This window comes from Spinacia oleracea, chromosome 6 (assembly GCF_020520425.1).
Source record: "Spinacia oleracea cultivar Varoflay chromosome 6, BTI_SOV_V1, whole genome shotgun sequence".
Lineage (NCBI taxonomy): Eukaryota > Viridiplantae > Streptophyta > Magnoliopsida > Caryophyllales > Amaranthaceae > Spinacia > Spinacia oleracea.
Genome location: NC_079492.1, coordinates 75,053,001 through 75,076,801, shown reverse-complemented (window position 1 = coordinate 75,076,801; position 23,801 = coordinate 75,053,001). Strand labels below are relative to the sequence as shown.

Below are 23,801 nucleotides of genomic sequence, written 5' to 3'. Positions count from 1 at the left end.
TTTAGTATTTACTTATGATTCTGTATTTCCATTCCTCCATCACTTTTGGTTGAAGAAAAACTGAAAAATAGAGAAAAAGAAAGATGTTGAATAACGTAAGACAATCGCTTCGCTCAATTCGGCTGAGAGGTGCAGCAACACAATTCATCGGTTTAGGTAATGGTCAACTAATGAATAACTCGTTTCGAATTCGATTTCTTAATTTCTGATTATAGCACTAGATACAATTGAACAGAGAATATGATCTTTGTGGATGATGACCAAATGCCACATATTCCTGTTTTAGGCTGCCGACCCCTTCCTTTTGAGACTACTTTGTTTTTTTAGTACACCTAGCCTTAGGTGTACCAAATATTGTTTTTATACTCCGTAATTTATAATTTATAATTCAATCGCCCGACAGGTATAATAGTATCAATGGCGTTGATAATGTGGCAGTTGCTAGTTTTGGTAACCGGAAGTAAATATCCTGTTGTTGTTGTTGTTAGCGGAAGCATGGAGCCAGGAATTCAAAGGGTAAATACCCAGTTCTTTCCTTTGTGGATGATTTTGAATGTTCTTGAGGTTTTTCCCCAAAATTAATTTACACTTGAATTTTCTACAGGGTGATGTATTGTTCCTTATTACCGTGAGGAATCGTCCGATACGATCGGGAGATATTGTTGTATTCAAAATTGAGGTCTCTTCTTCTTCTTCTTCTTCTTCTTCTTCTTCTTCATTTAACTTTTTGAAGGGTTGTTTCTGTTGTTTTTATTTATGTGGACTTTAGGCAAACAATTTTTGAGCACATGAAATTGTGTGCTCTCACAGTTGATTTGCCAAAATCATTTCCTCGAAATTCTCCACAACCAAACTGTTTTGTTTCGTGATAATGCGCTTCTTATGGTTTGATTTCATTTAGTTTTCAGTTTGAGTTGATATCTCTGCTGAACTGTTTTGTTTGCTTTTCTTTTTTCAGGGAAAGGATATTCCTATCGTTCATCGTGTTATAAAGGTGAAATTCATCATCCTAGCTAATTGTTTAAGGAACTAACTCTCATCTCAACTAATTTTACATTCCCATTGTGGATTTTCTAGACCTTTTACTCTTCTCCAATTTATGTTAAAACTCTTACAGAAAAACTACATTTTCCCTTTAGCATCAATAAGGGGAGACTCTTATTTTGGTGACTCTTAGTCTCTCTCCTATGTCCACATAAGCTTCAACTCTAAATAAGAGTCCCTCTCAAAAATTATGGAAATGGGTCAACTCTTAATACTAGCTCTTATACTCTTTTACCCTTTCTTTTTTATTTTATTTTTATACAAAAGCAATGATGTGGCACTAGCTAGCTATCTCTTATTTCAGAAATTTCTCTTACAATCTCCAAATTAGAGACTCCCATTACACACCTAAGAGCTAGCTCTTATTTTTTCTCTCTCCTTAAGAGTCATCTAAGAGATTCCCCTTATTCATGCTCTTTCATTCTGAAATAATCATAACATGACTTTCTACAATTTTCATCGAATTAGATGTTAATATTGTGCTCCATATATATGCAGGTGCATAGGCAACATGATTCAAATACATTCAGCTTGTTGACAAAAGGTAATTGTTAACCAATACTACTGTTGCATACTTGCGTGTCATAATATGGGTTGCATAATCCAACCATTAAAGACATAAATTGATATACATAGAAAACAAACATACAGGTTGATTTCGAGCAAATACTGCTTTAATTGGTACTAGTTTTCGACTTTAGGATTGTGTGCTATTATCTGAACATTTAGATATATATTGTAGACTTAAAACAATAGTAAAGCAGTTAGGAAGAAAATGCAAAGCCGTTTCTCTAATGTATACAATTTATTTTGTTATTGAGGAGCAGGTCATCTTTAAACTCATATTGTACGTTCTTACACCATGTTTTCAAATTATGGGAGAAAGAAAGTAAAAAGTGTATACACACCTTAAGTCCATAGGGCTTCCAGCGTACGTGTGAGAGCAATCAAAGGGAACACCAACATAGCACGAGCTGAGATGGGGTCGAGTTCGTGGGACAGTGACAAGATCCTTCACTAGGTGCAATTGGCTATGCAGATAGGCTGGCATTCGCACTAGATAAATGCTGAAAGGGATTTGAGAATACCGATTCTAGCCTTTCAGTTTTAGCAGGGGAATTGAACAAGTTAAGGTTTTGGTAGCTGTACAGATTCGTCTACTGTTACATTTTCGTATTGCTATAGAAAATTTCATAGTGTTGTTGGCCAAATGGTCTCTGATATTCTTTATTCTATTTGTTATATATAGCTGAGACGACTTCCCTTTAAAAACCAAAATCAAAGGTTTACAACTCTTAATGCCTGAGCATTCTGTTTCAGGTGATGCTAATCTGTGGGACGACAGTGATGGGATATATGCAGATGGTCAACTATGGCTTGAAGATCACCATATAATCGGAAGAGTGATTGGGTAAGTGGACTTAATTGTATTGCATATATTATCAAGTGTGCTAGATTACAACTATTGTTGGTCTTCAACATAACTTTCTGCTTGCGGTAGCAAACGAGTATGAAATGGATGGTTCTGCTTTTATGACTGAACTGTTTAGTGTTGAATACCAAGTATATATCATGTTAAACGTACGATTGCTGATTGCTGGTACCGAATGACCTTTGTATATCGAATTGATCTTTTACCTAGTTGGAAGTTCTGCTTTTATCATTCAATTAGCAAGCATATCAGTATTGGTAGGGATATGAGAAGTGTAAAATCGGTGTACATCTTGGTCAATTGTATCATTGCATCGTAGGTTCCTATACAGAGATGTTATTGATGCATTTCCCGGTATTGTTACTACTTTCTCTTACGTTGTATTAAAATTTGTTCATGTTTTTGCAAAACAACAGGTATTTACCATATTTTGGTTGGGCAACCATCATCATGGGAGAGAAGCCTTTGATCAAGGTCAGTACTAATTTCTTTCATTTTTACAAATACTGAGTACTATTTGATGATACGGATACAAACCTGCTACTGCCGTAGCATGCACTGATTCACATACAATAAGCACACGCTGAACTGCTTGCGCGCACAAACACACACTCACTGAAAAGGCTACAAGCATCAGCTGAATAATTTTCACCATCTTAACTTATACCTGGTCTGTTAATTGTTTAAAATATACAAGTACTCGTACAATAAATATAGTAACGTGACAACTAAATTTAAACAAAGGTATACACGCACATACCTTTTCAATTCTTATGGAAATGGGAACAATAATAGGAGTAACTTTACGTGATTCATGAACTTGTCTATGTTTTACAGTATCTTCTACTTGGTGGACTAAGCTTGCTGGCCGTTGCCTCGCATTAGGGTTCTGTTATCAAGTCGTTGGAAGGACCAACCAGGCCAGTGATGACTGACTAAGCGATCGATGATGAGCTAGAACATTTATGTATGGTCCTTTGTATATGTATGGTTTTTATTTCCTCCTCCTTTTCAAGTGTAGAAATCTAATACAATACCTACAATAATTTTTTTGGCAACATTGTAATTGTGATGATTAGTGTTCTGAGATCAAATGTATAATTTTTTCCGTTTCAAAATGAACTTTTCACTATCCGTTTTAATCCGTTTCGTAATGTTCTTTACACTTTGCTTTATTCTATTTTTTACATGAAAATTTATTACCTTATCATTCTTAATATTTACAAATTTTCACTCACTTTCTTTTACTTTATTCATTTTTTTATTACACCCACCCACTTTTTTACACAATTATCTTACTTTATTCATATTTTATTATATTCAACCCCACTTTTTTACTTTTGTCTTAATATTTGTTCAAATAGTAAGCGTAAATATTGTTATGAAACGGAGGTAATAAGTAATAAATTAATACTATATTATAAAACTTCCAGAAGTGTTATAGTTTCAATTTCTGGTCCTTCATTGTAACTTCTACATATTTGTATACACGTACAAGGGAAATACACTAGGAGGTCCTTCATTCAACGAAGTGACAATGATATATTTCACATTCTTCAATCACGTCCACTTGTGTGCCTTATAGAATCTTGTTAGAGGGTATTTGATTCTTAGAGTTTAGATATGAGGTATGAGTTGGGAATGCTCAAACCTACACCTTGTGTTTGTTTAGAAAATTGCAAATTCCAAACTCGTACCTCAGCTCCAAAGATATGGGTTTAGAAACGGGATTTACTATTTATCGCCCCACATTATTCAAAATCGCCCTAATATTTTACCCATATACCCTCTTTATTTACCCCCTTATTTTAACTTTTACCTTTATTCCCCTTTTTACCGCCCACCCTTAATCAGCCCACCGTCGGTCACCACCGCCGGCCACCACCACCAGAAACCACCGCCAGCCCCCGCCGGAAACCACCGCCGGCACCAAAGTCGGCTACCACATCGCGACATAATGAAAAATAATTTTTACATGGCCGAGACTACCGGTGGAACATCAAATTTACTAGATGTATTTTTTTCCCGGAAAAAAAATTCATAAACTTATGCATTTCTAGCTTGTATCATGGCACAAGCTTAAGGTACAGACTTATGAAGTTTAAGCCTGTACCATGGTACAAACTTATGGGTTTTTAGCTCCGACATGGTATAGACTTATGTAGTTTAAGCTCGTACCATGGAAGGAGCTTAAACTTCATAAGTCTATGCCATCGTCGGAGCTAAAAACTCATAAGTCTATGTCGGGTTTTTTTAAAGTTGTTGGCTTATGCATTTTAGGCTCTGTCCATGGAAGGGACTTATGAATTTTAAGCTCGTTCCATGGCTCGAGCTTAATCTGCATAAGTCTAGACCATGGAAGAAGCTTAAATCGCATAAGTCCATATCTATTTAAGTTGATAAAAAAATAAAGACTTATGCATTTTAGGCTCCATCCATGGTCTAGAATTATGAATTTTAAGCTCGTTCCATGGTTCGAGCTTAATCTGCATAAGTCTAGACCATAAACGAAGCTTAAATCGCATGAGTCCATGTCTATTTAAGTTGTTAAAAAAAAAAAGACTTATGCATTTTAGGCTCCATCCATGGAAGGGACTTATGAATTTAAAGCTCCTACCATGGAGAGGGCTTAATTTGCATAAGTCTAGACCATAGACGGGGCTAAATTTACATAGTCTAGAATATAAATGGGGCTAAAATCGCATAAATCTATATTTTTTAAACCCAAATTCGAATTGAACTTCCACAACAACATTAACATATAACAACAAAACTTTAACATTTACCAACAAATTTAACAAAAAATTACCACACGATTCAACCCAATTTGATTTGCATCATAAATTAAAATTAAAAAACAAAAATAAATCATGAATCACCCTTCAATTAACTCCCAGGAAACTCCATTAACAAATTTCTGTCAATTAACTCCCCCTATACGACTTACTGTCAATTTTTTGGAACAAATTTCTGTCAATTTTTGGTGGATCAACCCAGATTAATAAGTCTCATTATCACAAATCTAACAAAATGCATCAAGAATAGTAACCCAATTTATGAATAACCCAACAAAAAAGTTGAAGAAGAAGGTGGGTGTGTGGTGGTGGTCGGCGGTTGAAGCAGAAGAAGAAGGTGGGTGTGTGGTGGTGGTCGGCGGTTGAAGCAGAAGACGAAGGTGGGTGTGTGGTGGCCGGGGTTAAAGATGAAGAAGAAGGTGGGTATGTGTGTGGTGGTGGTCGGCGGTTAAAGATGAAGAAGGTGGGTGTGTGGTGGTGGTCGATTAAAGATGAATAAGGTGGGTGTGTGGTGGTGGTCGGCGGTTGAAGCAGAAGACGAAGGTGAGTATGTGGTGGTCGGCGGTTGGAGTAGAAGACGAAGGTGGGGTGTGGTGGTGGTCGGTTTGTGGTGATTGTGTGGTGGTGGTTGGATGAAGAGACTTTCTCTCTCCAAAATAGATGTGGTAAAATTTGGGATGAAAATTTCATTAAGTAAGGATATTAAAGTAAATTAGTGCGGCGGTTTTGAGTAATGTAGGACGACTTTTAAAGCTCCACTTAGAAACTCAAGGAAAAAATGACTAATACCAAATCTTAGGTGTCAGATAAATGAAAGATATTCATTCTAAAAAATAACTACAAACATGGAATATAGAAAATAAGTCAACTCATACCATATTGGTTGGATTCTTGATACAAACCCTCGAGGGCTGCCCAGTGAATCCCCTTGATTGGCAAATTAAGCATATCAAGTGGCAATATTGTAAAGAGAAGCATAAGAAAATGAAACTAAAATAAAATAATAGGCAAAATAGAAAAAGTTAAGAAAACGACGGTGAAGATGTAGTTAGCTACAAAGTACAAAAGAAGGAGAACAATGGTGGGAGTATTGGAAGAGTTGCTAGGTTGTTTTACGATGTTGGTGAGTAGATCGTCATCTTCCTCCAACAAAAAAGTAGGTATGTGAGATGGTCGACGACTTTGGCCGATTCAAGTAATTGCTAGGATATTGCGGCGTTCTGAAACAACAATTGTGGGCAATTGTATACTAGTTGGGATAGATTGTACATTATAGAGAGAAACTGTATAAAACAAAGTTGTGACAATACTCAATATGTTGTTAGTTCGTAAATGAGAAGAAAAAAAAGTAAGAGATGTGAGAGAGAAACAAACGCGAGAGATGAGAGAGCCATGGATGAAATAGACGAGAGAGGGTCCAAAAAATTAGAAACCATTGATGATATAAACGAGAGAGGTGAGAGAAACTCAGAAAAGTAGAAGCCGTGGATGAAAAATAGATAAGAGAGATAGACAATTTGATAAAATCGCGTTAACTCCGTGAAATTTGATTTCCCTTTGCTTTGCAATTACCCTTCTACCCATATTTTCTTGTTTATTACAACTCTGCCACTTGATTGGCTTGTTTTGCCAATCAAGGAGATTATTTGGAAATTTCTCAAGGACCAGCAATGCCTTTTAAACAGAGAGAAGTTGAGGAGGAGAGAGAAATTAAAAAGAGGGGGTGGGGTTTTATACTTTTATGGGCCGGTTATCATATTCTGCGTTAATGCTTTGCTGTTTTACACGCGCAAAATGTGGAGCGTTTGATCTATTTATATGCACGGCTATGATCCCTTCTCATCCTTCTCATTATAGGGGTATATATATATATATATATATATATATATATATATATATATATATATATATATATATATATATATATATATATATATATATATATATATATATTATTAGAGCTCGTAGACTGATTAGCTTTCAAAGCAGATGATTCCGAGAAAATAGAAAAAACTTTCATAATCCGTCAAACTGACTCAAGCCCTTGAGAAAAGCAATAGATCATCAGCAAAGCAAACATGTGTTAGATCAAGTTTCTTACATCCCGTATGATATCTAAAAGCAGCATTTGTTCTCAAATCCAAAAACGATTCAGTCCATACTCAAACCAAATAAGTATGGAGAAACTGCCCTGTCTGATACCTTTCTTCCCCGTAATAGGAACAATGAGCTCACCATTCACATGCAAAGTATAAAACACTGAAGATAAACAAGCCATGACCCAGCTAACAAACCTCAAAGGAAAACCAAACTCCAAAAGCCATTGCCTCAGGAATATAATAGCTAAAGCTATGCTTTTATTTACATGCTAAAGCAAAGCTTATAAATAAAGCGAAGTTTTTGGTTGTTTACACGCATAGTGCAAAGCATTAAGAAATCGCTCAAGCGTTCGGAGAGGTGGGAGGAATAAGTCTTTAATTGCAAATATTAAAGAGTTGGAGTTACCATTGTTGGACAACTAAGAAATATTAAAGAGTTCTTTATGCAGGTGTCCAGTAAATTTATGCAGGTGGTGAGAAGTTGTCCAGCATGCAGGATAATCCAGACCTATGAAATACAAGTAGCAAATATTACAAATGCAACCTTGTGGAATCTTCAAAATATTACATCAATCATCGTTCACCAAAAAGGATATTATATCAAACAAATAAGAGAAAAGTTGCACACTAGAGCTATTATCAAGCTTTACATGACCACCGCATTGCATATATAATCCTCAGTGCCCAACATAGATAGTCGGATAAGCCATGTTAAGTTCAATCTCCAGCATGCCCACTGTTAGCCGTCCTGCTGAGATGCAGCACAATTCCAACTATATATTTCCACTGAAGATAGTCCAATAAAATTGCACTGAGTTTGCACTTTAAACAAGTGAAGTTCCAAGGTAAGTGAAAATCAATTGCCCATTGCGCAAATGCATTTCTTGCCTGCCCCCTAGACATTGTCAGCAGTCTTGAATTGGATAAAATGCCTACCTCCGCTTATACCTGCATGTAAAGATTAGAAAGTATAAGAAGACCTGAACTTGCAACAGAAGAACTTTAATCTCAATTAGGACACCAATTGGCTCCGAACCAATAAAACTTCCAAGATCACAGGACTTGTCTCAACAGTGAGGCAGATTGTTTCTTATCATTGGTATGGGCCTGCCTATGTTTTATATCCTGCTTGCATCACTAGATGAGACAGAGAGAGAGCACCTGGTGGAAGGAGGCTCTAGACTAAGATCAAATGGTTCAACAAGAAATTAAGAACTGAGAACCGCCAACATCATACTTTTAGCAAAGACAACAGTCACTTGCTGGTACTTGAATTAAGGGAAAGTGCAGAGAACTTGAGGAAACGAGAGAGCTTCAGATACTTCTACCCTTTGATGATGGAAACACTCAGGGTCAGGGCATATAGTGTGCTTGTCAAACATGTGAAAACAACTAGGCCTCCCAATGATAAGCCCCCACTGACGTGAGCATACAACAGATAAGGCTGGGTGATAAGATTTGGGATGGGATGGAGGAAGGGAGATAGAGAGAGAAAGAGAGAGCAGTGGTAGGGACATAACAAAGGAGTGTGGGGAGACAGAAGCAGCCACTTGGCAGGAAATCTCAATTACTCAGGCCTGACACAAGGTTCAGGAAAAGTAGGTTTAGACAGTGAGATCACACAAAGAGAGGTGATAAAAGTTTAACCAAGACTACATGGGTTAGTGGGAGACGTTTCGACTTGACAAGGTGACTCGTCATCAATTTTTAGTCAACCGTTTAAAAGGACCATCAGTTTTACGTTACCTACAGCAATAATAACCCCCTCCCTCAAACACACACACACAAACTCAGTTTTCCGGCTGCTGGTGGATCTAGAGAGATCTACATTAAACACATATTACCAGAAAATAAATTTTAAACAATGCGACATTAAATGCCACTTTAGGCTTAAATGAAAGGAACCACAGGCGAACTTGTAGATAAATTGTACATTTATTATTGTTTTAGAATCATTGGTCAAAACATTTTAAAAATAAAAAGTAGCGACATACAGTGGAGTCTTAAATTCTAATGAAGATAGCTCTCATAGGGTCAGGGTTTAATCCAGCTCCAGACCGGCTTAGATAGGTTCAGATTTTAAGGGGACTCTTGACAACCCTCTTTGATATACATCAAATATATATATATATATATATATATATATATATATATATATATATATATATATATGTCATTGACTAATCATACTACCTTGAACCCTAACCCCAATCTCCTGAGCATTCACTATTTCCACTCAACCAACTACTGAACTACATGGTTAGGTTTGAAAATTATGCGTCTTTGATATTTCCCATTTCCACCTCAAAGTAAAATCAACATGTTTGGAAACAGAATCAAATGTAAAATCTACAAAATGGCAAGATCCCAAGAGAAGGATGATTTTTAGTACTGGAATACAGAGTAAATAAGATAACAAGAAAAACTATAAATTCCACGGAGAACCGTGACACAGATCATTGGCCAAACTCGGCTCAGGATTGATTTGGCTTCTTTGCCAACCACAATGCATGGTGAGTTTAGTCTCATGGTTAGACTGGATCAGCCCACTCATTTGACCGCCTCTAGTCAGAAAACAGGAGAACCAACTGTATTAAACAACTGATGACCATTGGAGGAAATAAACTTCTTTGTCTACATCACTTTAGTTCCTACTTTCTTTTTTTCATTTTTTTCTTGGTTGGAGAAGAGGGAGTATTCATGTACATAATTACGCAATAGAACAGAAACATCACACAGATGATGCACAAATCTGCTAACAAGTATACATGTTTTATACGAAACATATACCTTGATTTGCTCTTAAATGAATTCTTCGACTTCTTTCCAAATTGCTGAAGGTTCTTTTTCCCCCGTTTTTCACTCATGTCGCTCTGGAACAGCTCCTGCATCTCTCCTGTTCTTGACTGAGGTTGTGCTGCTTTCTTCCCCGCCTTTTTGGGTCTTTTGCCAGCATCTTGGGCCTTTAAACCAGCCTTGACTGCTTTAGCTCTGCGATAGGCCACATCAACAAGTGGTATTCCACTTCTATCTTTCTTACCCTTTTTATTCTCCTGCAATTACACATTGATGAAACAAAGTTGTCTGATCAGATTGAATTCCGCGAAACAGGGCTATTCCCTTACTGTAGCATGTAAAAAGTGAGAGTATCGGGGTCCTGAGGGCTCAGAGAGTAAAAGAAAAGGAACATGCTGAAAACTTCAAACAAACAACAATAAAATAAGCCAAAAACAATTTCACTGTGATAATTATTAACTAAAGCTATTCATGAACATAAAATAGCTATCAATATAAAAGCATTGAACATTTATCTAATACTTGTACTAGTATACTACCCGTAGATCAGTGATGAAGTTACAAGAGTACTCACCCCTTCTGAATCATCAGACTCGTTTTCTTCTTCCAACATCTCTCTCTCTGCTTCCAGCTTTCTGCGTTTCTTTCTGGGCAAGTTTTTCTGCTCAAACAAAATTTAGAAAAGGGAGTTTATGGCCATAAATTATTACGTTAAAAAGGCAACTGACGTAAATATGGGAAGTAGGACAAATACCTCACGCTCTCGTTTCCTCTTTTCCTTCAATTTCAAATCTTCCGCTTGTTGGGCACTCACCACGACATTAGCAGAATTTTTCCCCATTTCAGTGGATTCCTATTGAAATTATGTATAATTAATGAAAGTCAAGATTCAAGAATCAACTGCATGCAAGAATCAACTAAAATTTAAACTTAACAGAAACCCTTTCTATTACTATTTTGATAGGAAAATTTATTTTATCAAGAAAAAGAGACAGAAGTACAGCAAGAGTACAAGTTGTCTTCATAAGGAGAAATAAAGAAACTACATTCAAATTAGCCCTGTTGTAACTCCCCAATCGAGTAAGCTTTTAATATCCCAGCTGCCTTGTCCAAAAGGATGCTACCAGATACTCCTTTCAAAAATTTGAGCAGTCCATTCCAACCAAATCAATTCCAATCACGCGAAAGTGTAACAGTTCATTGTATATTCTACATCAAACAAATCAATCCTTCCTCTAATGGCATATTCCCTCCGTTTTCATTTGTTAGTCTTGTTTGGAATCTTATACAACCCATTCCAAAGTCACTTGCCAAAGAATCTCATAGGAAACTTACCCATGTGGGTAGGAGAGAGAAAAGATTAAGGCCACAAGAGGTTTTTCTTGGGACGAAATTCGAATTACAATTTTGATATGAGGGTATAATGGGGATAAATGTTGGCCAAAAAAGGAAAGTTACCAAGTACGACTAACAATAAATATACAACCCAATAAGGAAACATGACCAACATTCAAGAACGAAGGGAGTTATAGTTGGATTTCAAAACCTCCATGACTGCCTTCTTTCAGGCCTACCTGTATTTCTCTAAATTTAACACTGAAAACCTAAAACTTGTAATTACTGAGATTTTGTTTAAAATACTTTGGAAGTTACCCCCACCACACACACACACTCTTCTGGAGGCTCTTGAATTTAAAAGAGGGTTAAAGCAAAATTTAATATCAAGAGCTGTGAAAGAGCTTTTCAATGTGGGGGAAAAGGCTTAATACAAAAGCGAGACTATCAAGATTTGGATGGTTTCTAATAATTTGTGCCAGATTTGTGACCAAATGGTGGGAGTCTCTCATGAGCATCTTTTTGAACAAATGCCGTTTTAGCACTCATTGTATGCAGGATATTAAGGATTGGCTGGGAGGAAGTGGAAAATTTGAGCCTATCTCTGGTACCATCAGATGGGTTCAGAGGCAAAATGGATGTCCATTGTGAAAAAAGGTGTTGCAGGCTGCAATGGTGTATATAGTATGGAAGGTAAGGAATGAAGTTATATGGAGTCAAAAGATTCTCTCAGTAAAGAGTGCTGTTAATCTAAATATCTGATACAGCATGCAATCAAGAGTAATATTGGCCATATTATACCACATATGACTTCTAATACAGGGAAATTTTGGTTTCACAGTTTATGCAAAGGCTTCGTAAAAGCCTAGTGGCTACCTAATGGGAGGGTGCTTGTATGGTCTTAAGCTTGCTAAATTAGGAAAAATGATACATATCTTTGAAATTCTAAAGAAACTGTTTTATATCTTTTACCCCCAAAGCTACATTTCAAATTTAGTTACAAAGATTATGTAATTTTTAACACAAGTTACCAATGTGTAATTATTTTTTTGAGTCGGGTAGCAACAACATTAATATTTAGTTTCCTTATTGTTGAACCTGGAATAGCAACCTCAGCTTGAATTCAGCGTGAACTCCAACCATTCTTATCAAGCAAATCTCGAACAAGGTCTTTTAGTTCGAGGCAAGCTTGAGTTTGAATTCGGTAAAAGTAAGGTAAACTGAGGTAGCGACACAACAACATTAAAGTTTGTCTCGGCTCATAGCCCGCACTGGAAACAACATATTCATGAAATGTAAAAATAAATAACTATTACCTCCGTCCCAAAGAGATTGCCCCTTATGTTACTTTCATAAGCGTGGTATTTAGTGGTGGGTAGTTTTATCCTTTAGTAGGTGAGGTATGAAATAATGTAGAAGGAAATAATGGGAACCATTTAAGAAAGGAAATGGGGCAATCTTTTAGGATAGAGGGAGTACATATTAACAAGTTTTCGTTTCGGCAGCACTACCGATTAATAAAAATGTAGGCAAATCTTTCCAAAGGGGCCCACTCTACACGACCACACCTTTCCCCCATTTTACTAAACTAACCTCCCTCCCCTTCTCAATTTCTCTTTTAAATACTTCCTTGAACAGTGAACACTGATAGATCTCCCACACAGATTGGAGTTTTAATCATCAAATATGACCACTCCCTTGTTCAAAAATGTCAGCAATGGGACTATTCAGGCCATGGTTGGAAGAGACTCCACATACTCCAAAAATCCAAGGCCCTTCTCTGAATGCAGCAGTCAACGTAAGGATTTTTTGGGGTTGGGAATCCTTTGGTGTGTAAATTTACAAGAGAGGCTACTAGAGGAGGCTATAAAGATTTTATGACTAAAAAGAGTCCTTAGCCTAAGTGTAAAGCTGGCTACATTGTTGCTTATGATTTGGACAGCAGATGGTTTTGACAGTGGTAGCCTCTCTTTTACTATTGATTTGTGGCATCCTAGTCTTCCTAGTACTATACTACTATTATGCATAAAAAACACATTGGATGTCAGATTTAGATCACATTTGACACTGTGATGTTTGTATAAAACTCCAACACTAGAGACCTTTATGCCAGACTTTTTGGCTAAGGGAGCTCTGACCTCTAGTTAATAAGTAGAAACATTGAGACATATTCTTCCTTAGTGGCCAGTGCAATTCATAAAATTGGGTCCCCTCTTGTGAAATTATTGAATAAGATAATCAAAATTGCAAATCTTTGTTTGTCTTCTAATATTCACCAGGTCACATGTTAAGCAAGAGGTTAACAGTTGGCTCATAGCTACACGACCAACAACGGAAAGCTTATTTGAGCTTTCTAATGGAGGAGTCCTTTCTTCTTTCGGACACTCTTTTCAGTGAGATAAATGGAAAAGTCAATAATAGAAAAAACAAAAGAACAGAGACATATCGGCCATTGAGTTGAAATATAAGATTAACAACCAATCCTTTAGAATAATAACATCATCATCATGTCTTCTAAGTTCCAACTAGTGATTTCACAAAAACCTCAAGAAACAGTACCTTCATCTCCTTTGCAATTAAGTTCTTTTCCTTCTCGGTTATAAACCACGTCCTTTTAGGTCGGGAAAATATTTCGTCCCTGTGCTCAATCATATTTTCTGCCTGAAAAGTTGTATGTACATGCACATGTCAGCAACGATAGGAAGGCCAACATATCTGGATTTCGATACTAAATATAGAATACTTATGACCCTTAAGTCGTAACATTATGTAAATCAGTTACTCCATACTTTTAAGACAAATATCCAAAACATTTTTGCTCCTAATCATAACAATCGTCTGGAATGTCATAGCCAAGAAAGTTCAGAAAGATGAGAAGGATAGCACACCTATAGGATGTTAAATCCAAAAAAGTCAATGATCATGCAAGTACCTTATGAAAAAATAAATTAATAAATAAAGCCTCCCAAGGATGCAACTTTTCCTAATCTAATCTTGCAGATTCACAAAAATACAGTTCATGAGAGGACATAATCATAAACAAGAAAATTTTGCAGATTCCACCCATCATTGTACAAACTGCTTTTATGGATTGGTCAAGCAAATAAAATCCGAAGAGATACCCCATTTTTATACAGATTTAGATGCAGTAGTTGAATATGGACCTTCTGCAACTTAAAGTATGATAAAGAGATCATTTCACTCACTGTAAGAATCATGCTTTTGGTTTTGCTAGTGATTATTATTAAGCCTAGAACTCCAATTGGACAACAATTTGACATCAAAAGGATGTGGGGGAGTAGGATGGGTGTTGCCATGCAGAAAGGAAAGAGAGCATATACAAAACCTTTGCTGCTTCCATCTCTGCTTTTCTCAAAGCCATTTCTTCTTTCTCTTCTCGAAGAACAGTAGCAACCTGATCTTCCATCTGCTCAATCGTTTGCGCCCACTTATTTATTGACTCTTCAGCAACAATTCTGCTTTTCAACTTAGAACCAGCCTTTTTTGCAATAGCTCTTAGCAGAGAGCGATCATTATCAGTGACAAATGTGACGGCATATCCTTCCCGACCAGCTCTTGCTGTACGACCTACTCGATGCACATAGGTTGTAAGATCACGGGGACACGCATAATTAATGACTGTCCTAATCCCAGCTATGTCAAGCCCACGAGCAGCAACATCAGTTGCAATCAAGAAGTCTACTTCCTGTTTTCTGAAAAGTTCAAGAGCATCAAGACGCTGCGCTTGTGTAAGATGACTATGAATCTCTGCTGCTTTTAGGCCTGCTAATCCAAATAATATCTTCAACCTATGAGCAGCCAGCTTGGTTCCACTAAAAATGATAACTCTGGATGTGAATGCTTTTGAGCATAATGCAAGAAGAACTGCCTCATAATGCGCTTCACGCATTCTTCTTATTCTCACAACCTCTTCAGTCAAAGATGCTGGTCGTTGAGCTGATGGATCAGCTGACAGACGCAGTGGTTTTTTTAAAGATAGTTTAACAAGCTCAGCAACTTCTTCAGTCATTGTGGCAGAAAACAACATTGTCTGCCTCCGTTTGGAACACATACGAACAAGTTCCTGGATCTCAGCATTAAATCCAAGCTCCAAAAGTCTATCAGCCTCATCAAGAATCAAAACAGCAAGATCGTCTAGATCTACAGACATTGAGTTACGTAAATGGTCAATCATACGCCCTGGGGTGGCCACAACAACATCTGGCATTGACCTTAGCGCAGCCTCTTGCACCTGAGTTCATTTATGATATTAGTAATTACTAATTAGTTTTGACAGATCTAGCAAAGATGGAAGAAAATGGAAACACAGTTAAAATATGAGGCATTTTAAGCAATCAAAAACTTTCAATATTCTGAAGAAGAATAAGTGGATTTTACAGAAGTTTTCATTTAAACCAAGAAGCTCATATAAAAAATTATAAATAAATAAAAAAGAGTACCCAAACACACAAGCACTAGGCTCGCAGGCTCACAGTAGCTCAGATGAGAAAGAACCCACTAGAAATGTCGAACCATGGTGTCAAACCAATCTAACTTTACACGGAACGCGGATCGGGGCGTAACATGGTACGGGAATGAGGAACGTGGGGTTCTTTTTTTTAATATAATTTTTTAATTACATATTGTATATAAGATATTTATTTACTTAATATTTTTTATTATAGTCATAATTATTCAATTACGTGTATATTACAGCAATTAGCACAATCAGTTTGAAAGAGTAGGTATTAATGCTACCTACCAATCTTACAAAAAAGAGAAGAGCAAAGTAAATAATAAACGTCCTCCGTTCTTTATTAGATGACACAATTTTTTTTGTCACGTTTGCCAAAACAATGTTTCAACCATTAATATCTTTAATTATCAATTGGTGTTGATATTATTAATATATACAATAAGACGATTATAAAGACCTCACATGACTATATTTTCTCTTAAGCATAAATCACAAATTATAGTCAAATTAGATTATGTAAATAGTGCCAAAAGTCAAATTGTGTCATCTAAAAAAGCACGGAGGAAGTAGGAAACTGTGTTGAAGACAAACCCTAAAATTGCCCAGTCGGATGAAAAAAAGAGGAGAGAGAAAAACAAGGTTTGCAAAAATAAAAGGTAAAAATATGGAGAAACGTGGAGCAGCCATAACAATCATTTGATTCATCCCCTTCCTTGTCAACCCAAGGTCATGATCATGACTGAAGCCATGATAACTCTCTCTCCCCCTCCTTCTCTCTCCTCCCTCTTGGATCTTCAATTGGGTTCGCTGAATCGGACCGCAAACCGGTTCATGAACTGGATTTTAAACCGCAGCGAACCGGAATGACCGAACCCGATTCACGGAAAGCGGGACCGGTCACTGATACCAATTTCAATCAGGGAGAAACACTTTAAGTGAAATGGAAACAACATGGAAATGTAACTAATGACATGACGAAACCAAGAAATGAAAAAGCCATAACCAGTAAGGAAACATCATAACCTTAGTTGATAGCCCACCAACAATCAGACAGCATCTTATATCTGTAAATTGAGCAAGTTTTTCTATCATACTGTGAACCCTGAAAATCCATCAGCGCACTGGAGTGAGAAATACAGCGCAATATATTACAAATCAAATGCCTTCATTTTATTAGATACAGCACAAGTTACACTATTCATATTAACTTAGATAATACTTTTTAACTAACGTACAAGTATAAAAAAAACCTATATTATGTTTTTCTTAACCGGTAGAACGAATGAGCCCCACCGGAGAGGGGAGATAAAAAAAATCCCTCAAATGAGGCCCATGAGATTTGGTCCCTAGACTTAAGGTGGTGAGTGGTACCACTAGACCACCTCAAATCTCAAACAATATTATGTAAAATGTTAGTTGAATTAGAGTGTAATGTATAATTTTGACATGTCAGCTTAATAATTTTGACCAGTAATTACTTTCTCACAGTTATGTGTTTTCAAGCATGAAAGTCAACGTGTTACGACTACAGAAAGGAAAATATTCTATTTCAATCTGCTAAAAAGTACTTCACGCGTATTTTATAACTAGTATGTGCCCGTACTAATGCACGGGATTTCTACAAAATTAGAAATCTAGTAAAAATAGTTGGTAAATGATAGATAACTTTTAAACAACGTTAGATAATTAAAACGTTGGTAGATGCTTAAGGAAAAATATCATTTAGATGTATCTAGGTGGTTTTTCTTTTCCAATTTTGCTTTATCATAGCTAGCTTGAAATACACAGCTTTACTCCCTTTCCCCTCTCTTACAATAATTGATTCACTTTTCCCTTTTTCCCTGTACTTCATGGCCACCTTGACCATCAGTGACCAACACCTTAACCGTCCACCACCGCTTGACTTAACCACATCGGGCACCAAAACCACTCAACTTTGGAACCTTCCATCCCATACCACATGTCGCGTGCACCTAACCAACAAGAAACTATACCCAATCACCATGAAATTCTTACTAGTTCCTACCACCGACAAAAATCTATCAATCAACCAACTATCCTCAATATCTCCTACCTCCCCACCACTAACAAAAGTTGCCCCGTCCACGACCCAAGAAACTACCCCCTTAAAACCACCTTATAAACCCACATCCACCACAAAATCACCCACCCACCGCCGTCCCTAAAAACCCATTCAGAATCGCGAATTTTGGTTGTAAATTGTTAATTTCAACCTTGAGAACTCCAAGCTTTCATGTTCGAACTTGATTTCCAAAAATAAAATTGGCGAGAGAGGTGTGAGATGGCGATTCTGAGAGAGGAAGAGGAAGTTGCCAAAGCTAAGAGAGAAGAAAAGGTCATCAGGGCTAAGAGATGAAAGGTTTCCAGTGTTGAGAGAGAAAGAGGGAGCAAGTTAAGGACGTGATGATGTCAAAATGTTATCCGAATAAAATAATTTAGCATGCAAAGAGTGCGTTTTGCTTTTCATTCTCCATGGTTTCTTATTGAAAAGGGTATTAAGAAAGTATAAACGAAGTTTATAAAGAAAGAAACATGATCAAGTGATATCTTATTTGATTTGTATCGATGCATTTTTTCAAAACACTAACTTCTTAAATATTTTTTTATAATACATCATATTAATAGAATCAAATTGTAATAATGTAACTACACGTATCTGCAAAAAGATCAGTATGAATTCTATAGCTATTTTTATGAGCAAAAATATCAATATTAATTCTATAGCAATGATGAACTGTTAAACCTATATTAACAAAATGTATTCGATTCAATATTTTTTAAAATTTCCCCAATTTATTTTAACAGTTTGAAAATTTATTTGGAAACAGTAAAAAATTATTGACTTAAATATTCCACCTTTTAATTATAGAGTGTTTCCATAAGTTGTGGGATTCCTTTTTCCAATTATATCTATATTGATTATTTAATATATTGGATTTCCTTTTTAAGACGATGCATAAGAATTGAGAATTGGGTGTTTAGAGGCCTCACATTCACCAACACTCTGCTTTAATAATATAGATTGCACCATTTGGATTATTATACTATGCACGCGATCTGCGATGGCCTTCTTTTGTGATTTACACGTAAGGAATATATAGTCATATGTGATCTTGTTAAATGTTATATCGTTTCAAATGTATATTTTCAAAATATCAACTTCTAGTAATCTTTACTTATTTTCAAAATATCAACTTCTAGACATTAGCGGTTGAAGTTATGCATTGGCAAACGTGAAAATAGATTAGGAGTGCATAAAACCTCAATCACTTAAAGGATGAAGGAACCTCTTTTGGGAATATTACATAATAGTAATGAGAATCTTTATTTCAGAAACAAAGGAGTATATCTTAATACTTTACAGTTCATTATTCCAAGAATGTATAACCGTGAGCGAGGACAGATCATGTACACATATTTCACTATTCATTATTCATTATTATGCATAGATCCATTAATAGTTTGGATTTGGACTAAGCTTTCCCCTAATAAGATTGTATTCCACAAACAGATAATACGTTATTTTAATTTTACCCATTTCTTAAAACCAAAGATGATGGGTGAAAAGAATACTTGCTAGGAAAGTTCAGCATCCTTTTTGTTTCTAACTCCTTGTAACATGCACCAAACCCTAAGCTAACACTTGACCAAACCAAAAGGTATTAAAGAGGCAATAGATTCGCTATAAAAAGACAGAATAACAAACAAACAAAACATACCAATGCCTCATCTATATTGGAAGGTCAGCGGCATATAATTTATGGTTCCTTTAGGAATAATAGCACTTTGATTCATAAATCTCTTGGGAATTACAACCCATTAAGCATATAATCACATGCATTTGCACGCATACACGCAAGGACGCAACACAGCAGGCAAGAAAAAGGAGAGTGTTGGTCTTATTGATTTGTATGATGCAAGCCATAAGGCCTACATCAATAAAATTGTCTTGCTGACAAAAAAATTTAAAAAAGAAAAAAAAAGAGACGGAGTCTGCCGTGAAACTTACTGGACAGCTAGCTCCCTGGTTGGAGTAAGTATAAGAACCCTAATAGCTGGTACACGCTTTGGACGGTATAGCAACCTCTCCAGAGTCGGCAAGGTGAAAGCTGCGGTCTACAGAAACCGAACAGAGACAATTTTAGTTCAAATTATATCCCAACCAATTCTTATGGTCCCGGAAAAGAACTAAAGTTATGCACACAAGAACAACCCTTTCACAATGCCTTAAACAAGGCGGACAATCAGCTAGCAACAATCAAAGTCTTTTTCTACGAGTCACTCTAAGATAAAGCTAACTACAAACCAAATCTAACTTTCTTGGAAAAAGTTACTCTAAATTAAATCCGAAGGAAAAGAAGAGAAAGGAAAAAAAAATATGGATTCCGATGTTTAGTTATAAAAAATAAATTGGATTTGATGGGAAAAAGAAGGGAAATGAAGAAAATATCATTAATAAATATTCCCTTTCTTTCTTCTAAAAGTGGGGAAATCAGGAAGGAAAGAGAAAATTAAAAGTTGTGAAATAATTTTCCTATCTTTTCCCCTCCTTCATTCCATCAAACCAAACAACAGAAATTAAATTACATTTTCTTTCTCTTCCCTTCCTTTACTAATGTTGTACCAAACCAACCCTAGACCACAAAGTCCAACTCTTTCAACAACAAACCTAAAATAATGAAATAAATGAATAATATACCTTCCCAGAACCAGTAATTGCACTCGCACATATATCACGCCCAGCCATCGCCAATGGTATACAAGCCGCCTAAAAACAATGCTTTCATTTTCAGTCCTCTGACATAAACAAATAAATTGAGTTTGTAATGAAAGTAAAATCACAAAAAAATACATATATGCTAAAAAAAATTAACCTGAATTGGTGTAGGCTTAGAGTATCCTAACGTTTCGCAAGCTCGAAGCAACGGCCTCGAAAGATTAAGCTCCAAGAACGATTTAGCCTGATAGGAAACACCTTCAGCAGCTGCAAAGAAAGGCTTATTACTTTCCACAACATCGGTTTCGTCATCATCTCCTTCTTCAGGCTTGTAATCCACCTAATAAATTAATCAACCAATTATCAAATGTATCCAAAGTTGAGAAATTTCCCCTAATTTGGACCAATTTCAATTCAATTCAAATAGAAGTTGAAGGGAATGGGGAGAGGGAGAGGGAGAGAGAGAGGGGGCCAAGATACTTGTTTATTGGATTCGGAATCGGAGTCGGATTCGGTAGGGTTAGGGAGGGAGACAGAGCGTTGTTGGCGAAGCTTCTGGATTTTGTGGTCGACGGAGGTAGTGCCGCGGAGGACGTGTTCTTCCGTTACGGCTTCAGAGTAGTCGGCGAAGTCCCAAGCAGATTCGGTTTCATTTTCGTTGACGTCGTTGGGTTCTTCGTCGCTTGGTACGTCAAAAACGAAGCCTGAACCCATCGGTAGCAAATTAGCAACTGGAGGTTGAAAGAGAGTGCGGGACTGAAATGATGGGAAACTCAGAAACAGGGTTTTGGTGATGCTTTCCCAGGGTTTTAGAGAGATATCAAGGGTCGAAATCTAATGTATCTACTCCCTCCGTATTTATTTGAGGGATACACTTATCGTTTTCGACTGTATTTATGTAAGAGATACACTTATCATTTTTAGTAACTTATCAACCTCATCCTTCAAAAAAAAAACGTATCAACCCCACCATCTAATTAAATAATCTATCTATGCTTCACCTCCACCTCCCACCACCTAAAAGAAAATGGTCCCCACTTGTTTTACTTATTAAAATATCTACCCAATTTCACTTGTTTTATTACTTTATTCCATTCAATTCTTTTTCTTAACACTCGTGTCCGACCAAGTGTATCTCTTAAATAAATACGGATGGATTATATAATACTTATAAAGCTCCATACTTTAATTACTATTCACACAATGGTGAATTACCTGAATTACCCCCAATTTTCTTCATGTTTAATTTTTTGCCTTTTCCTTAACAGCACCTTTTGTGTCAGGCGGCCTGACGGCCACGCGCCTGTCAGACCGCTGACTTCCCACGCGCGCGTGGGCTTCACCCCTAGCGAGTCAAAAATTGACTGTGTGCCTGATTCAATGTAGAAAAAATAGCGCGCTTACTTGACAACATGGTGCGCTGCTTCAAAGGATTTTTTTTTCTCTCTCCTTCCTTCTTCCTTCCTCGACAAACTAGATTCGTTCTCCGCCTTTGCTCCGCCAACACCTAAACCTAATTTCGCGATCCGCCTTTGCTCCGCCAACACCTAAACCTAATTTCGCGACATTCTTCCGCCTTTGCTCCGCCCCAATCGCCGCCGATAAATATCAAAGCCGGCATGGACGACGGCGGCTATGAGGACCTTAATCCTCCTCCACAGTTTCAAGCAACACAGATATTCTAACCTCCGCCACAATTTCAACCACCACCGATATTTCCGCCACAATTTCAACCACCACCGATATTTCAACCGCAATTTTAACCTCCTCAGCCATATGAAACACCTCGCCACCTTCAACCTCCTCCTTGATTTCTACCACTTCCGATATTTCAACCACGATTTGCAGCTCCTCGGCCATATGAAACTCCTCGCGAACTTCATCCTCCTCCTCGATTTCAACCTCATGCGCGATTTGATAACCCTAATCAATTGGCTTCAACTAATCGATTTAATGAATTTAATCGATTTCATACTCCTCCACATTGTGGTCCTAATTCTTTGCGATTTGTCACTCCTGCTCTAGAAACAACAATGCAGTTCCAGCAAGTAACTACTGAAACAAGCTCTAGAATGAAGGAAAATACATCTAAAACAAGCTCTGCAACAACAGGAGAAACAACCTCGGCTTAGTTTTCAGGTTTTAAAACTTATTTAATGAATATAGTTAACTAAATGCTTTCTTGTCGTAACTATTTGATGTATAAATATTCTGTTTAAGTGCAGAATGAATTAGTGAAGTATATAACTAAGAAAGAAAATGGTTAATTTTTTTTTTCTAATGCTACTTTTCAAATTTCATTTTTCAATAATTTTGGTAAATCCTTAACTAATTGGTTCCACTTCGTAACTAAATAGTAGATTTATTTAACTAAATGATTATAAAACAAAACTAACACTTCTTTTTAATCAGTAAACATTTTAGTTCATATTAACTAATTTGCTCAAATTTGTAACTAATTAGTTCCATTTATTAACTATTACTTTCTTCATTTTACATGTTCAAAAGGTATTTTGAACAATTTAACAGAGGATGAAATTAGAGGACCTTTAACTGGATATACTGGCACAATAGATGAACTACATGGACTTTATGACAAACATTCAATACTTCTTGGATTTTCAATAAGAAAAATACAACAAGGAGAAATAAAAAAAACGGGAGAGATAAAGGAAAGATACTTTTGTTGTTCAAAGGAAGGAAAGAGAAGGGAAAACACAAAGAAAGAAGAAGCAACTGTATCAAATGAGAGCAAAAATAAAGGGCAGTCAAAGAACCCAATGCAGCAAAACCTTACTAGAACAGGGTGCAATGCAGCAATACAGATTGAAGTTACAAAAGGATGGAAAGTTTATAGTCTTTCATCATGTTATAGAACACAATCATGACTTAACAAGAGAGTCACTACAGCGCTTTCACAGGTATAAAATAAATTTCAAGTAATTAGTTAACCATTCAATATAATTAGTTAAGCTTTGACATAAATTAGTTAAGCATTTAAAGAATTTTGTTTTATTAATCTATTAGATAAACCAGTTACTTACCTTTTTAAATAAGTTAGTTAACTTTTTACATCATTAGTTAA

General features: G+C 36.4%; 2 protein-coding genes across 2 annotated transcripts; one reads left to right on the top strand and one right to left on the bottom strand.

The window, feature by feature from the left end:
• On the top strand, positions 1–3,618 carry LOC110776670 (uncharacterized). Its single transcript, XM_021981214.2, has 8 exons — positions 1–156; positions 404–516; positions 605–679; positions 959–994; positions 1,543–1,588; positions 2,365–2,455; positions 2,893–2,950; positions 3,314–3,618. Exons 1-8 carry the CDS (start codon positions 84–86, stop codon positions 3,359–3,361), a joined length of 540 nt encoding a protein of 179 aa, XP_021836906.1. The 5' UTR covers positions 1–83; the 3' UTR covers positions 3,362–3,618.
• A 4,177-nt stretch (positions 3,619–7,795) lies between these two features.
• On the bottom strand, positions 7,796–21,547 carry LOC110776669 (DEAD-box ATP-dependent RNA helicase 28). The gene is made up of 11 exons (XM_021981213.2): positions 21,197–21,547; positions 20,874–21,056; positions 20,699–20,767; positions 20,009–20,115; positions 17,002–17,080; positions 14,848–15,753; positions 14,061–14,162; positions 10,921–11,019; positions 10,741–10,827; positions 10,161–10,423; positions 7,796–8,318 (listed from the first exon to the last, which is right to left on the bottom strand). The coding sequence occupies exons 1-11, from the start codon at positions 21,428–21,430 to the stop codon at positions 8,303–8,305; spliced, it is 2,145 nt and encodes a 714-aa protein (XP_021836905.1). The 5' UTR covers positions 21,431–21,547; the 3' UTR covers positions 7,796–8,302.
• Between the last annotated feature and the right edge of the window lie 2,254 nt (positions 21,548–23,801).